At 30.0% G+C, this 16,222-nt stretch overlaps 2 protein-coding genes across 2 annotated transcripts in view; one reads left to right on the forward strand and one right to left on the reverse strand.

The window, feature by feature from the left end:
* The first annotated feature begins 711 nt into the window (after window positions 1-711).
* LOC113369766 (V-type proton ATPase 16 kDa proteolipid subunit) lies at window positions 712-7,919 on the forward strand. Its single transcript, XM_026610338.1, has 3 exons — window positions 712-902; window positions 5,934-6,123; window positions 6,736-7,919. Exons 1-3 carry the CDS (start codon window positions 815-817, stop codon window positions 6,938-6,940), a joined length of 483 nt encoding a protein of 160 aa, XP_026466123.1. The 5' UTR covers window positions 712-814; the 3' UTR covers window positions 6,941-7,919.
* Window positions 6,960-16,222, reverse strand: part of LOC113369765 (integrator complex subunit 4-like) — an 80,375-nt gene continuing 71,112 nt past the window's right edge. Inside the window, exons 13-16 of the mRNA XM_026610337.1 lie at window positions 14,800-14,981; window positions 8,512-8,675; window positions 8,233-8,449; window positions 6,960-8,168 (exon numbers count right to left, since the gene is read on the reverse strand). Coding sequence (XP_026466122.1) covers window positions 7,963-8,168; window positions 8,233-8,449; window positions 8,512-8,675; window positions 14,800-14,981 — 769 coding nt within the window. The 3' untranslated portion in view covers window positions 6,960-7,962. The remainder of the gene's footprint in view (window positions 8,169-8,232; window positions 8,450-8,511; window positions 8,676-14,799; window positions 14,982-16,222) is intronic.

The following is a 16,222-nucleotide window of genomic DNA, read 5'->3' on the forward strand; positions in this document are numbered from 1 at the left end:
TTGTTTTCATATAAAACTGAAAAGGTTTTTGATAGATGTAATAGTTAATTTATTTGACAGGTTTGTTAGCAGTAAAATTGTCTCATTTAATATTAAAAATTTGCGCTTATATAAATATCTAATATATTTATGTAATAGAGTTTGTATTTTCCATTCAACAACTTCAATGCCCACTCTTTTGTTTATTTGACTAATTAACACAATTGTATTTAGTGGAAAAATGCTATTCACATCACATGCATTTAATTCGATTATGTCATTTTATAATAAAACATGTCTAATTATATGGTTGAAAATAACTATTATACTATAATAAGATAATTTTATAAAATCAAATAAAGCGCTCTAATATACCATCGGCATTGCCGCCAACAACAATTAAATTAAACTACGATATTCGTATGAAATCTTTGTAATATAATTTTCCTGCGATATTGAAAATCAATAAATTAATATAACGCATTAAATAAAATCTAAAGAAATTTATTAAAATAAAGGTTTAGTTTTGACAAATCTTTAATTTTTTACTAATCATTTTTTAGGTGGGAAACCTGCTAAATCGACGGAATGTAGTGAAACTACGCCATGAAAAGGCCACGTGATTGGCCTAGTGGGGACTTATAGATTAAATTCGGACCAATCAGAATTCGTCTTCACATTCTCACATGAACAGTTCGTCATATGACCATTCTGCTGAACTGTGTCTAGCAGGCCATTTTTGACAGTGGGTTCGCTAGTTTAGTGAAGTGAGTGTGTGAAGATACTTCAATCAGATTCTTTCTTGGACCTGTAAATACTCCGCATAAATTACAAAATGTCTTCATCAGTTCTACCAGAAGAAAATCCAATCTATGGACCTTTCTTTGGAGTCATGGGCGCAGCGTCGGCTATCATTTTCAGCGGTAGGTCTTTTCATTTTGATCCATGAGTAAAATATCGATTTAATGAGAGCGAATGCCTTTATAGACTTTTAAACATATTTTATTGCATGTTTTCATGCTTCAAAATTACTTTTTTGATGAATTTAAGCTTGAAACTTAAATATATGGTTAATTCATAGATATGAGGGTATTTGCACAATTCTATAAATTGCTAACGCTGTTATAATTATTACCGAAATATGGAAACAACGAATAAGAATCCGTTTTTATGCATTGCAATTAATTATTCTTCGTTTATTAAAGTACGATTTAGAAAATAAGATCACAAGTCCATGACACATCACATGTTCAGTTTGACAGACAGGGACATTTTATTATATTTGATCCTTATAAGGCATTGAATTGTTAGTCGATTTGACTAATCATTGCTTTATAAGATATGTAGGCTTTTCATACAGAATGTGTGGTATTTTAACATTTAATTCTTGTGAATCTTTATTCTTTCACAATTGATCTGGGTGTAGTCACGTCACGCGGTGTCATGTGAGCCTCATTCGTGTTTACACCTTGTGATATTTTACCTGACGCTCTCGTGATTATTGTACGATTACTTAGTGTATCAGTTAATTTATTGAATTAAATTAACTAATATTTTTATTCGGCAACTACTAAAATAATATATATATATATATATATATATATTATATGCTTATTTAAATTATTCACATAAGTACTGAGCATAATGGAACATTACACTTGCTTAATACATGCTTCTTTTGGAAACGTTTTAATAAAATTAAAAATAGCACGGTCCCTCACTAACACTCGATGGCTTTAGCAGTCGTGTATTTGGTTTACATTTAAAAAAAAATGTCATAAAATTTAATGAGTTTATTCCAAGTCATAATGAACATCCAGCCTAACAAAAAATTGTTGCTTTTCAGAATCCCAGGTGTTCAATCCCAATCGATATGATTGTGACGCGTTTTTATGTGCATTATCAGTATTGTCATATATATCAATCACGTGTGTAAAATAGGTTGCGTAACCAAATGCTGGATAATTTTACATGTGACTTGTTGCTTAAAAAATCGTTCAAATTGTCTTTATAATACGTTACTTGATCAAGGGCCATTTATTTCTTGTTTGCCTAGAAAATCCAGATTATATTGGACAATTTGCCTTTACAATATAATTATTATGGATAATATAATTTTCTATAATCCGATTTGATTCCGTTTTTTTAAAGGCATAGTAGTAAGTTTATTATAAATACTACATACAAGATTTTATTAGTTACTTTTGATTATCGGCAAGATGTATCGAATAGTGAATTGTTAAAATTCTCGCAATGAATATATAATAGAATCAATTCTGCATTTTATATTTACCAATTATTGGTGAATGTGTCACCATGCTGATTCAGAAATTTTAAAATTAATGCGGTGGTTTCTATTTGATAGTTAAGACTACTAATCTTATTGTCGCAATTGCTACGTTTGTGCTTATTGTAATGTCTAATTTCTTGGATATATTTGTTTATCATGCACTAATTAGCTTTGTTGCACGAACATTGGTATTAATTACTCAGCGTTTGATTAAAGTTTTTTATTTAAAAATAAGGCATTCATTCTTTTTTTTTGAAAATTTTATTTTTGCCACTTCAGTATCAGACGCACCTGATTTTATTGAATTATAGTAATATTTATTTGATTGAAAATTTTAGTATGAAATTGTAAGCATATTTTCAAACGTTGACATAATATTTTGATTGCATCATCTTTGGAGGAATTAAAAGGTTCGTGGAATACGAAATTTCAAATCAACAAGGAAAGGCTGTTTTTTTATTGCGAGTTAAAACTAATTGTTTACAGTTATAGAATTCCTATTCTATTAGATATTTGATAAAATATCTATAAAACAAACAATAAGCACAAATACCGTTTCCTTAAGTACTGTATTACTCACAAAAGCAAGTATTAAGCCTCAAGGAAAGCATTAAGCAATTTTAAAAGTTGTTATATTCTTTTATAATAAATACAGAAGTTCTTAAACAAATTACTTTTAAAATATACGCATGCTTACATTCTATTGACTCAAATCACTCGATTTAGCATTGTTTTCTGTGCGTTTGGTACTTGATCTATTCAAGTGGCTTTTGCTGCCTCAGTTCAGAAACAAAATATATTAATGGACTAATATACATGTTTTTTTTTTTGTATACTCTGAATACATATCAAATTACGACACACTTTGCATATCGCTCGGAATGAACGAAGATTTTATTTTAAAATTAAACCTTTTTGATGTAACATTTTTTTCATATCATTTTAACTTAAAACAAAATGTATGAATAAACTATATCATTTAAAATTCTTTTAAGAATTACTATAGTATTGTACCATCCTTATCATTTTATGGGGAATGATTAATTTTATGTTAGCTTTATATTATAAGCCGTCGAATAATAGTATGTTCATTTTTTTTTCATTTTCACTGTAAAAGGTTGTTGTTGTCATAAAGGATTCTAAATTTAATTTATGGCAATAAAAATAAGTTATTTGAAACTATCAAATACTTCTACTTGATTATATTCAAAAAAGCTAAATTTTCATGTGTACGCATATACATACTTACTAATTTTATCCAACAAATTGCTGGCACTTCCCATATGAAAAATTATTTTTTTTAAAAGAAACATTTTTGAAAAAAAAAATATTTTGAAAAAATTAGATTTTTGAAAAACCATAAATTTTTGATAAAAATTTACTTTTTTTGAAAAAAAACATTTTGGAAAAGTTGTTTATTTTGAAATATTTCGGAAATTCTGAACTTTATTTTAAAGCAATTGAGTGCATAGAGTCTAACGGATAAACATTGGTACGGAACCCATAGGAATGTAAGCAAGATTTATACTTATTATTAAAATCTTTATAAAATACCTGATAATTTGATGTGCATATGTCTAATGATCATTTTTGACCGCCAAATGGAATTTTTTTTATTTTTTTCACTAGATCTTCGAAACCGCTAGATCTGCCTTCATGAAAATGTCTTGTCAATACAAGTAAAATGATTTTTGAATTATTAAAATCGTTCTCTTAAAAACTGTTACCGTTTGTTGCATTTTTGACCCGTATCTTCGAAACGGCTAGACCTGCCTATGCCTAAAACTAATTAGCACGTCTCCTTATCAACAGCAATCGAATGTTTTTTTGAATAATTGAAATCGGTTGAACCGTGTTCCCGAAATGGTCGACGAAAATTTGTACCCGCACACACACACGCATATACATCCATTTATTCTAAGGCATGTCAAAATGTTCAGAAACCTCTGAAACGTAAATATATATAAAAAAAATTCATTTTCGATTTTTTTGCGATTACTATAACTTACCCTGCCCTGTAGGTGCGTGATTTTGTATTCACTCGCAAGTAAATATTTTTGTCATTCCAGTTTTAGCTTGCAGGTATAATTTGTAAGTGTTTGCAACACTATTGCATTTGTTTCAAGAATCTACTAATTTGTTATATATCCTTAAACCTTAATGCTGAACCAGTTTTGCCCATTGTTTTACTAAATAAATTTTACCGTACACGCTGATTCATTATATTTATATGTATGTATTTATTTATATAGATAAATATTGCGGGTGTATGTATGTGCATAACAATATTTATGGGTATATATGTGTATATTACATAATATATATTTGCAAGGTTTATTATGAAAGAATGTTTGCCTGTAAAATTTTGTTTGTATTATTAAAATCATGAGAAACGGTGTTTTATTTATAGATTTGAGTCCACTTTAATATAACAGTGTAACGGTACTGTCTAAATTTAGTTGCTAGTGATTGCTAAACTAGTTTGTCACAAATGAATCAGTTAAACGTATATCTACTATGCGAGATCAATAACAATATTCTTATTAAATTAATTTCAAGTTACATAAGTTAATGCACAATTCATTGCAAACTCATCGCCAATCAATATATTTCCGAATATAAATATTATAGTATATATCTAAAGTAATTTTACAATTATTCCTATAGTATTGTATTGCAAATATAGGTTTAACTAAAGTCTTTTAGTATAAGTTATGTACAAAACAATCTTACCAGTTATTTAAATGGTAGAAATTATGAATTTGAAACGACGACCAATTAACTTCTATTAGTTAAAATTTATATTTTTGGTATAAAATCCAATTTGATAATTTTACTTACCCCACATTTATCGGTTGACACTTCATAATTTTAACAGTAGAAACGTTTTCGCTAAAAATCCTGAACCGATTTTAAATTACTTTGTTTGGTAAAGGTTGGTCAAGTCATTTCTTTATAATAGTTGATTTTTTTTTATTGATTTTAATGAAACGAACGTCTTACAATATAGGTCTTCGAAAAGAGGTTTAATTATGAAAATTATTTTAGGTTGTGGGCCATTAGGACTTACTTTTATGTATGTAGTAGCAAGCTTCGCTTGCTATTCTCTTTTACAGAACATAAAACGTTAATTATTTTTTAATAAAAAATGTTCATAAATAAAATTTGTTGAGAATATCTATCTGTAGTGAGTCAATAATTAAAACTAATTTTGTGTTATGGATAACCTGCTTCTATGAACAGGAATATGTTTTATCTTTAGTAATAGTCCTGATAAGAAAATTATAATTAACTTGCCTTACATGTATGGATATATATTTTACCTTTAACACAAGCACACAGTTTCTCATTATTTGGTATAGATCTTGTTGTATACAAGGCTATATTAATTTATATTCCAATATTGGTTTTAAAACTTCATCGTTAATGACAACCATGTCTTATCGACATTTGAACGCCATTGGACTACCAATTATTAATGCACTACTTTGTTAGTACTACCAACTTTTTACAAAAAGAAAAAAAATGTACCCTTTTCATGTTGCTACATCTGATACTTGTTCATAGTTTCTCTCATGTACATGGATCCGAATATAGGATGCATATGTATGTATTTGTTTCATGCTCATGAAACATTGGAACTTAAAATATTTTTGTTTTTCAGCACTGGGTGCCGCATATGGAACAGCCAAGTCCGGCACTGGTATCGCCGCTATGTCCGTGATGAGACCTGAATTGATCATGAAATCAATCATTCCAGTTGTTATGGCTGGTATCATTGCTATCTACGGCCTGGTTGTTGCGGTACTGATTGCGGGTGCTCTGGAGGAACCAAAAACCTACTCACTTTATAAGTAATATAAATTGGTTTACTTATTCAAATAGTTGTGTTGATTTGAATCGAATCTAGTTCTTATAATAACTCCTCTTGCAAATAATTATATAGTAATGCAGTTATTATACTATGCTTTATTGCTAAATCTTTTGTCCTTGTAAGCTACAAATACTTATCACTGTGCTGAAATTCTGATACTTGATATTGACAGATAAAATTTTGAAGAATTTATTTTGAATTAACTTTTATATCTTCATCTCAACTTTTATAGTTGAGAGTTATCATGTTAATGAATTTTATTGAACTCAATGGAAATTTTTTAATGAGGAAAGATGCTTGAATTGAATTCAGAAAGTTTCATACATATAGATTATTAGAGGTTTATGTTTCAATTTAATATTCAGCATCAATTTGGTCTTATTGAAATTAATTGCTCAGTAAAATTGCTGTCTTTTTAAAGTCTATTTACTTACCAAAGAAAATTTACCAGAAATTACAATCAACTATAAGCTTTTGGAAATTGTAACTTATAAATGGAGTGTGCACAAGCCATTTTTTAGTTTTTGTGCAAAAACTCAATTTTTCTCCAATTATTAACTACAGAAACTTACTAAATAACGCATTATTTCAGGGGCTTCATACATCTCGGCGCTGGTTTGGCCGTAGGATTTTCCGGCTTGGCGGCGGGTTTTGCGATTGGAATCGTTGGTGATGCTGGAGTACGAGGAACAGCCCAACAACCTCGTCTGTTTGTTGGAATGATCTTGATCCTGATCTTCGCTGAAGTATTGGGTCTATATGGTCTTATCGTAGCCATCTACCTCTACACCAAATAAACAAATTATTATGGATTTCAAGATACACAAGTCGCCTGCCTCCCAAATCCCCTAATATATATGCAGCAGTGCAGTCTGTCTATTATTTTTGCCACTCACACTTAAAAATATAGTGGCTGTACCGTTATTTATATTATATTGTTTATACAGAAAGCACTGTTGTATGAAAAGTATCTGAAATCAACACATCTCATGTAAGGTTACTTTATTGTAAAAGTTATTTTATATGTAATTTTTAATAACATTAAAATTATTTAGTTCTTTCTGTTAGATGAATTGTGTGTTAGATCTTGTGCTGTGATTTACATACAATTTAATACAGATTGAAATGCAATCTATAAAAGCATTATTTCAATAATCATTATATAGTAATTTTGATTTTGACTATTTGCAGATAAATTCATTACATTTTAAAATGTTTACTTTATTAAGCTATACAAACCTTGAACTTTACACTTTGTATTTCTAGAACATAAGTATTAAATAAATTGTTAAAAATATTTGTGGCTAGATTTTCCTATTGCTAATTGTGTGTACAGGTGCGTTACATATCTGAATTTTTTTTGTTGAATTATTTTTAATGTAATAAATCATAGTAATATTTATTTCCAATTTGCAAATATGGAAACTACCATCCCTATATTATATATAATTGTATATATTCCTGAATTGTTTTATTTGAATTTATTTTAAACACAAACTTTAATTATATTCAAATAATGATGGACGTGATTTCATATATCCCTAAACTTTGGATCAGAGTTTGAGAGAAGCCTAGCCATAGTGTATAGAAAATTATGTGTAGGTGTATAATTAAGATTGTCAGGAGTCAAATATATAAAGCATTGATACAAATTATACATTCCAATTTTCTGTAAACCGTGTTCTTTGGTTGATTATGGTTTATATCACAATTTATGAATCATGTAAATTAATTGTAAATTTGAAATGTATCTCCGATGTAAATGTATTAAAAGAAGTTTTTTTATTTGACTTATTTATTTCAGGTGATAAGATACATTTTAAATTCCTCTTTTGATGGGTTTGGGAGATAATCCGACTTGCACAGGCTGACATAATTGCAAACCTTCATGTGTTGCAATGTTGCTCGTTAATTGACTGACAAATAAATACGGTGGAGCCAAACATAAACCGACATTGACATGGCATGATTCTGACCAAACTCCATGGGATAGGAGAGCAGTAGTTCTCACACGATACCCAGATCCTAAAAAATAAATAATTTTATTGCCAATTATTAAACACAAAAAATATTTCTTTACTTTCAATACCTTCATATTCTGGCAACGGTTTGATGTGCCCTTTTCTTGGTTGTAACATGTGCACTCTTTGATCTGGATATTTAACAAATATTCGCAAACTGTTTATATCAACAATATTATATACATCAGCATGTAAGTCAACAGATGCTATCAATCCTGCCGTTACTTGTATTGTGGCATCTAAATGTCCTGTTGGCTTATACATTTTTGCATAAGTAATACGTATCTGGAAAATAAATAATATTTTAAAATAAAGTACTTACAGCAAAAACATTTTTATTATCTCACATTTCTTTCAGGTATTGGTAATTTGTCAAGTTTACTATTTTGTAGAATTGGCATAAGTGCTCTGCCAACTGGTCCTGGCAAAAGTGCCTTAGTACCACGAGAATCATTCTCCAGTTGGGTTAATTGTTCAAATACTTGGGCTGTGAAAACATCTGGAACTATATCTATCAAAGAAAATTTTATATATATAAGTAGCTAGAAAGAAAATTGCATGCGGGCGCTGAGAACCCCAGGATGGGCCTTGTATAAATATATATACACCTAAGTCTGTTTTTACACGGTAGATTGGTTCCAGAAGAAGCCGTGTAAAAAAGGACATTGATCTTATACAAAAATGGGTGATTTGTTCCTAATCTCTAAAACCTATTAAAATTAGTGAAAAAAAAGAATTTTTAAGGACAAGAATTCATGTTTATTTTATTAAATCAAATATATAATGCTTATTTTCACAAGCATAGTAATTAATGATAAAAAAGATATGCACTCTAATCTTAAAAGTAATATAAATTAAATGTATGGCAAGTTCAGGATCTAAAAAACTATGTTGTAAACGAAAAGAATAGGTTATTCAATTTTTAAGGTAAAAAATAAAATAAAATAGTTTGTACGCGCTGAAGAGGAATTCACTTAAATCTGACCAGTAAATTTTATTGTATGCACATAAAGGGAATTCCCCTAAATTAGTGCTATTCACATTTGCTTTGACCAGTAAAAATTGTTTGTGCCCGTTAAAGGGGAATTCACTTAAATCTTTAAGCTAGTGTTCGCAAACTATCGATACTATCGATGGTTTCAGACTTTTTTCTTTCATAAATACTTTTTTTGTGATATGAACATACTTCGCAAAATTTAAATTTGACAAAATAAATGTAAGTACATAAAATTTCAAATCGTGCTAAATGGAATAAAATAGTGTAAAAAAATTAAAAATATTCAATTTTCAAACCGTGTTATATCAAAACCGTGTACAAAAAGACCGTGTAAAAACAGACTTAGGTGTATACACCTAAGAAAATCTTTTTAAAAAAATAATTTTTGCTACGGGAAGTTCCAGCAATTTGCCTTAAGGCACGATGCCATGCGCCCCACTAGTTCATTGCCAGACATGTTTAAAAACCGCAGAAATGTCTGACAAATTTATTTTATGTGTTTTTACCCTTAACGAACATAATATTAAAACTTCAGACAGACTAAAATGATTTAAAATTTAAAAAAAAATTAATAAATAATATGGCGTCTGGCACATATTTGGCAGCGCCCACAATGTCTGGTAACAAAAAATGTGAGTCTATTTAAAACTAATCGAAGTCGATTTAATGAAAATTGGACTGACTAAAATGGTTTCAAAATTTCAAAATCGCAATGCACAAATTGGGTGCGCAATAATATACGCAACTACTCCCAGCTGCCAGACGGCCCTTGCCCTAACCGAGAGAGCCCCAAGGACCACATACCAAAAAATCATCCTGAAAATGCTTTCTCGAAAACGTTGCTAGCTCTCAGACCATTAGTAACGGTATTGTTATTGACACTATTGTGTATGATCCCGCAAGGGGATCATGCAAATACAGTAGGCCCTCGCTTTACACGGCACTCTGGGTACACGGTTCCCATACTACACGGAGCTAAAAATCCGACATCCCTCCGACTACACGGACTTCTTATTACACGGTATTTGGTCAACAGCCCATAAGTTCGTTGTGCAAACGGGTATTGATGTAAATTTTGTTATCGACTTTTATCTTTTAGACATGCCTGATTATATAATAGCTGCCTAAGAACACGTTTGAGCTGACTGTGTCGCGCCAATTTTTGAATAAGGTGTCAATGTCATACATGTCATATCGTCCGCATTACTCCTACTTCAAGTTGTATTTCCTGATCTCCATACAGCACGATAAAAATGGTGCGATTTGTACTAACTCTGAGCCTCTCATAGCACGGTTCACATACTGCACGGTACGCACTTGCCGCGTAAAGCGAGGGTTTACTGTAGTCAGGTGTACACTGTGGTCGGATTGAAAATGGCCACTGTTTGATAATAACAACTCATCGATGTTAACACTACCGTGTCTAGCACTCGAATTATTTACAAACTAGCTGTAAGTGGAATTCTGTCTTAAGGCAATTGAGGCATCGTGTCTTAAGGCAAATTGCTGGAACTTCCTGTACCGAAATTCAAAATTCGAGAATTAAAAATAATCAATAATAAACAATAAAAGTTGATCAATGATTTGAAACTTTTAATAAAATTTCGAACCATATTAATTCATTCTATCTTAAATCATTTATTTTGAAATATTTTGGAAATTCTGAACTTTTATTCAAAGCAATCGTACTACTTTAACTGCATAAAGACGAAATATCGAAGCGCATAAGCACCGCGTCGCCGTCTAGCGCGTAAACATTAGTACGGAACCCATAGGTATGCAAACAAAATTTATACTTATTGTTACAATCTCTATAAAATATCTGATAAATTGATGTGCATATGTCTAATGTTCATTTTTGACCGCCAAATGGCATTTTTTTTTTAATTTTTTTGTTAGATCTCCGAAACAGCTAGACCTGCCTTCATGAAAATTTGATCAATTCTTCATCTTGTCAATACAAGCAAAATGTTTTTTGAATTATTCAAATCGGACGCTCCGTTCTCTTAAAAACTGAGTTATCGTTTTTGGCACTTTTTGCCCCATATCTTCGCAACGACTAGACCTGCCTTCACCAAAAACTAATCAGCACGTCTCCTTATCAATACGAATCAAATGCTTTTTGAATTATTCAAATCGCTTCATCTGTGTTCCCGAAATAGCCGTCGAAAATTTGTATCCGCACACACACACATACACGCACATACACACACACATACATCCATTTTTTCTAAGATCTGCCAAAATGTTCAGAAACCTCTGAAATGTAAAGATATATAAAAATTTTCATTTTCGATTTTTTTGTGATTACTATAACTTGCCCTTACGGAAAGTTAATAATAAGTACATTATTCATCTAATGCAAAGTATAGGTTCCATTGGTGCAATTTTTGCACACACAGAACACTGCAAATAACCTTGATCTGGTATTTCGTCAGAAATATTTATCAGCAGAGTTGAAATAACTATTTATAATAATTAATCTTTGTAAAATTGCTTTATTTACCTTAATTTACTTTTTTATTTTCTATTTTTTATTTTTTACACCTTTGCCAGCGTTATTGTTCAGTTGGTCGTTTTTACCCCGCTCAGGTGTAAGCTTTTTAGGGGCACAACTAGTGTAATCGCCTAAAAAAGGTGATTTTTGGGAATTTATATTAAAAAAAAAAAACTTTATCAATCATTTCAAAATTTTAAGAATATATTTACACATGCTTTAAGAATACATAGTAAAATTTTTGAAGAAAAAAATTAAATATTTTTTAAATTATCGTCGATCTCCAACGGCGCGAAAAAAAGGCCCTTCACTGCAGTGATTCCGGCCTTCTACGTGGATGAAATTTAAAAAAAAACTCATTAAACTAGATAATATTGTCTGTAAAATGAACTACGATAAAAAAAAGATCAAAAATGAACAAAATGACAGCGTATTAAGAAAAAAGTCGAATTTTACCCAAAATTTTGGTCGTTTTTGAACTGCCAAAATTCGATTTTTGATCCGATCAAATAATCGTTAGTTCATTTTACGGAGAACTATATATAGAACATGCAAAAAAATTAGTAGTGATCGGATAATTTGTTTTTGAGTAATCACTGCAGCAAATTCGGAAAATGCTGTTTCGAGAAAAACGCGTTTAAAGATAAAATGATCGTTATACTATATAATATACTATATATATATACTCTTTAAATGACTGTAACTCAAAAACTATTTAAGATATTGATTTAAAATTTTGGTATGTTATTTTTAAAGGTATAACCTATCGATATATGAAAAAATGAAAAAATTGATTGTTTGAAAATTTCACACTAGTTGTGCCCCTTAAAATGGTTATATAAAAAACTGTCGAGTCTCACTTAAAATTAACATTACATTTTATAAAACAATTAAATATCGTATAGTTAAAAATTATATTAAGCAACAGTGCTGTGCTCACAACCTAACAAATTAACGAAAGAATATACTTTTGTTATGGAATTTTGAAGATTACTGTTTATTTTCCGGTCATAAAACCGGACCATAAAACCATAAAAAGTCATAAAAACCAAGGCAATGGCTGGTTTTACATCTTTTTGCCTCTACTTTCAAATATTTTTGTTAAACAATGTTTAGCTTTACTGGGTTTTGAAATATCGATGTTGGACCTTTTTAACCCCTGACCTTCATATATTACTATTCATTCTTCGATAAATTCATAGCAAATTTCGCCAGTTTATTCTTCAAAATTAATGGAAAACAACCATTAGTGAATTATATTTTACATTGCATTATCAAATTTAATACTTCCAGAGATTTTTAATTTTTTCAATTTGTAGATTACTTAATTTAATGAAACGTGAACGATGCCTGACTGTGTCTAAAATGCGTAGATTTTGATATATGTTAGAAAATAAAATCTTCAAAATTGTAGGACATTTGTCAGGACTTAAAAATATGAACATAGTGAATTATTAACTTCCCGTAGGGTAAGTTATTGTAATGGGCCGAAAATTGGAATTGAAAATTTTTACATTTTTCGACGTTTTGAAGGTTTCTGAACGTTTTGGCATACCTCAGAAAAAATGGATGTGTGTGTGTGTGTGTGTGTATGTATGATACAAATTTCCAGTCACGTTTTAGGGCGCACGGATCAGCCGATTTTAATGGTTCAAAAAACATTCGATTCCTATTGATAGGGAAAAGAGCTGATTAGTTTTTGGCAAAGGCAGGTCCAGCCTTTTCGGAGATACGGAGCAAAGAGTGCAGAAAATAGAAATCGAATTTTTGAGAGAACCGAGTATCCGATTTGAATGATCTAAAAAACATTCAATTAGTAATGATTGGGAGAAGTGTTTATTAGTTTTTGGCAAAGGCAGGCCCAGCCATTTTGAAGATATGGAGCTAAATATGTAAAAAGTGGCAGTTTTCAAGAGAACTAAGCGTCCAATTTAAATGATTCAAAGAACTTTCTGCTTGTCTTAACAAAATAATTAATTTTGGAAAAAAAATTTTGTTCCGATTTTTTTTTTTTTAGTTTTTTGTATATCGAAAATATTTCAGATTTTATTTTTAATTCTGACTATAGTTCTAATATACTGCAATTCAGTTTATATAATTCTTATAAATATTAGACAATGTTACAATATTTATAATAATCTATTTGAAAACATTCAGTATTCCTCGAACATTTCGTTACTTTACGGGAAATTCCAGCAATTTGCCTTAAGGCACGATGCCATAATTGCCTCAAGACAGAATTCCACTTACAGCTAGTTTTTCTGCTAAACTCGTTCTAATACTGAAACAGTTGATACGTCTAATAGAATGCGATCTATATAATCAATTTTCAAAATAGTTCATTCCAGAGAACTTGTAATTTTGTGGATTATCATTTTTACAGGCGTTTGTTCCAAAGTTATATATTATCAACCAAATCTTCTTATTTAAATTGTGGTCTGGGAATATTATATTATAAATGGGAATAAGTTATTCGACAAAATGTTCCCCATTGATCGATTCCTAATTTAGGTTTTTAATTAAATAACCTAAATAAAAAAATAATATAATCTAGAAAATGTTTTATGAATACCAATGAGTATGAAACTATACAAATGAGTTTTTTCAGAGCATCGAGTTTGAGAAAGAGAAAAATATGATTTACAAAAAAGAGTGCTATCGCCAAAAAGTGCATTTTCATATTAACATTTAAAAAAAGTCGATATTTTGAGTTTCTAATAACACTTGTGGACCGTTTAATAACATTTTTGTGTATAAATAAAACTGCAAACAAAACTACTTACTACAATTAAATAATATTCTAAAACATCCTATTAAATGTAATTGAACATCTGCCAAAACCATTTGTTATGGCACTACATTTGACGTCCATTGTTTCATTTTAGATTATGCTACGATAAAAATTTTCAAATTAAAAATGCCACGTTTCTACGCGGTTTTGAAATAATATCTCACCTTTCCCACAACCTATGGATTAGCACGAATTTTTTAAAACTAAGACATATCCGTACAGCCATTTTAACGTTTTACCGTACATAACATAATACTGAGCTCCATTTTTATATATAAGAAGATACACCCCATAAATCCATTACTTTCAAATCATATAAATTGAATTTTCTAAATACTTTTTTAACTTACTATATTGCATTAAATATTGTTTAATGTCTTTGCATAATGTTAGAAATGTCTGGCAGGATGAGAGCGCGGAGTATTTATCATCTCGAACAGTTGCAGCTAAATGCATGGCGCACGCTTTTAGACACAATTGCCTGACATATCCCATCATTTCTATGGATAACCCAGCAAACATATGCTGTAATCTTAAAAAGATATAAATCAATATGAAAAATAGAACTGGAATAAATGCTCATACTTAATCCTACAGTTTCAAATTGGCAAAGAATGGAAAAATTTAACAAACATAATTACGTTTCTGAACTAAGATACATCAAATGCTTTCAACATATAAACTATTATGAATTAAATGATTATGAGTAAAATTTAATGAACTATAACAAAACATTTATCAAAAATATTATGTATACGATTTTATCAGAGATTATAAAAGTCAATCATAATTAAAGACTAGTATATATATATATATATATATATAATAACAATTTTATCATATTATTTCACCATGAAATAACCAGTTTTATTGAAAAATGTTTTTATTTAGAGAACATACGTTTCGGGTCTTGATTTGACCCATCTTCAGTGCTACAATTAAATAATTCAGGGTTACAAATTAAAACAATATAAAAAATACATAATTACAGACAAAAATAAGTAAAATCAATGTATATGAAAAGTATATATGAAAAACAACCATAAAATTAACAATTGTAAAGAAATTCACCATACAAATACATTTTGAAAAATAACACAAAAACACACAAAATTGCACGAAAAAATAAATATGTAATAAAAAATTGATAAAACGTCGAGTTATGAAAATTTTTAAAAAATTGTAAAATTAAAATAAATAATATATTTTATTATAAAAAAGCTTATCCCAAACGAACATGTTGTCAGTTTGGAAAATGTGTTAAGGTGCGTCCACACCTAACGAACGAACACGAACGAACATAAATGAACGTACCAGAACGAACGGCAACAGCATAGTGTGGATGCCACAACGATCACGAACGAACATAAACAAACATGGCGAGCAATGTTCCGCAACTTGTCGGTACATCAAAGGGAATTGTTCGTTCATGTTTGAACTCGTATGTGCAGCGTGGACGCTACCACGAATGTAGACAAACATTTTTCTTTTTTGGTGTTAAAATGTGCAGTCCTGCATTAGTTTATGTTGTGTTTATTATAAAGGTGCGTCCACGCCTAACGAACGAACACGAACGAACATAAATGAACGTACCAGAACGAACGGCAACAGCATAGTGTGGACGCCACAACGATCACGAACGAACATAAACAAACATGGCGAGCAATGTTCCGCAACTTGTCGGTACATCAAAGGGAATTGTTCGTTCATGTTTGTTCTCGTATGTGCAGTGTGGACGCTACCACGAATGTAGACAAACATTTTTCTTTTTTG

The sequence above is a fragment of the Ctenocephalides felis genome, unplaced genomic scaffold, assembly GCF_003426905.1.
Source record: "Ctenocephalides felis isolate EL2017-DRISC unplaced genomic scaffold, ASM342690v1 CF-g0.4_SCAFFOLD_01492, whole genome shotgun sequence".
NCBI lineage: Eukaryota > Metazoa > Arthropoda > Insecta > Siphonaptera > Pulicidae > Ctenocephalides > Ctenocephalides felis.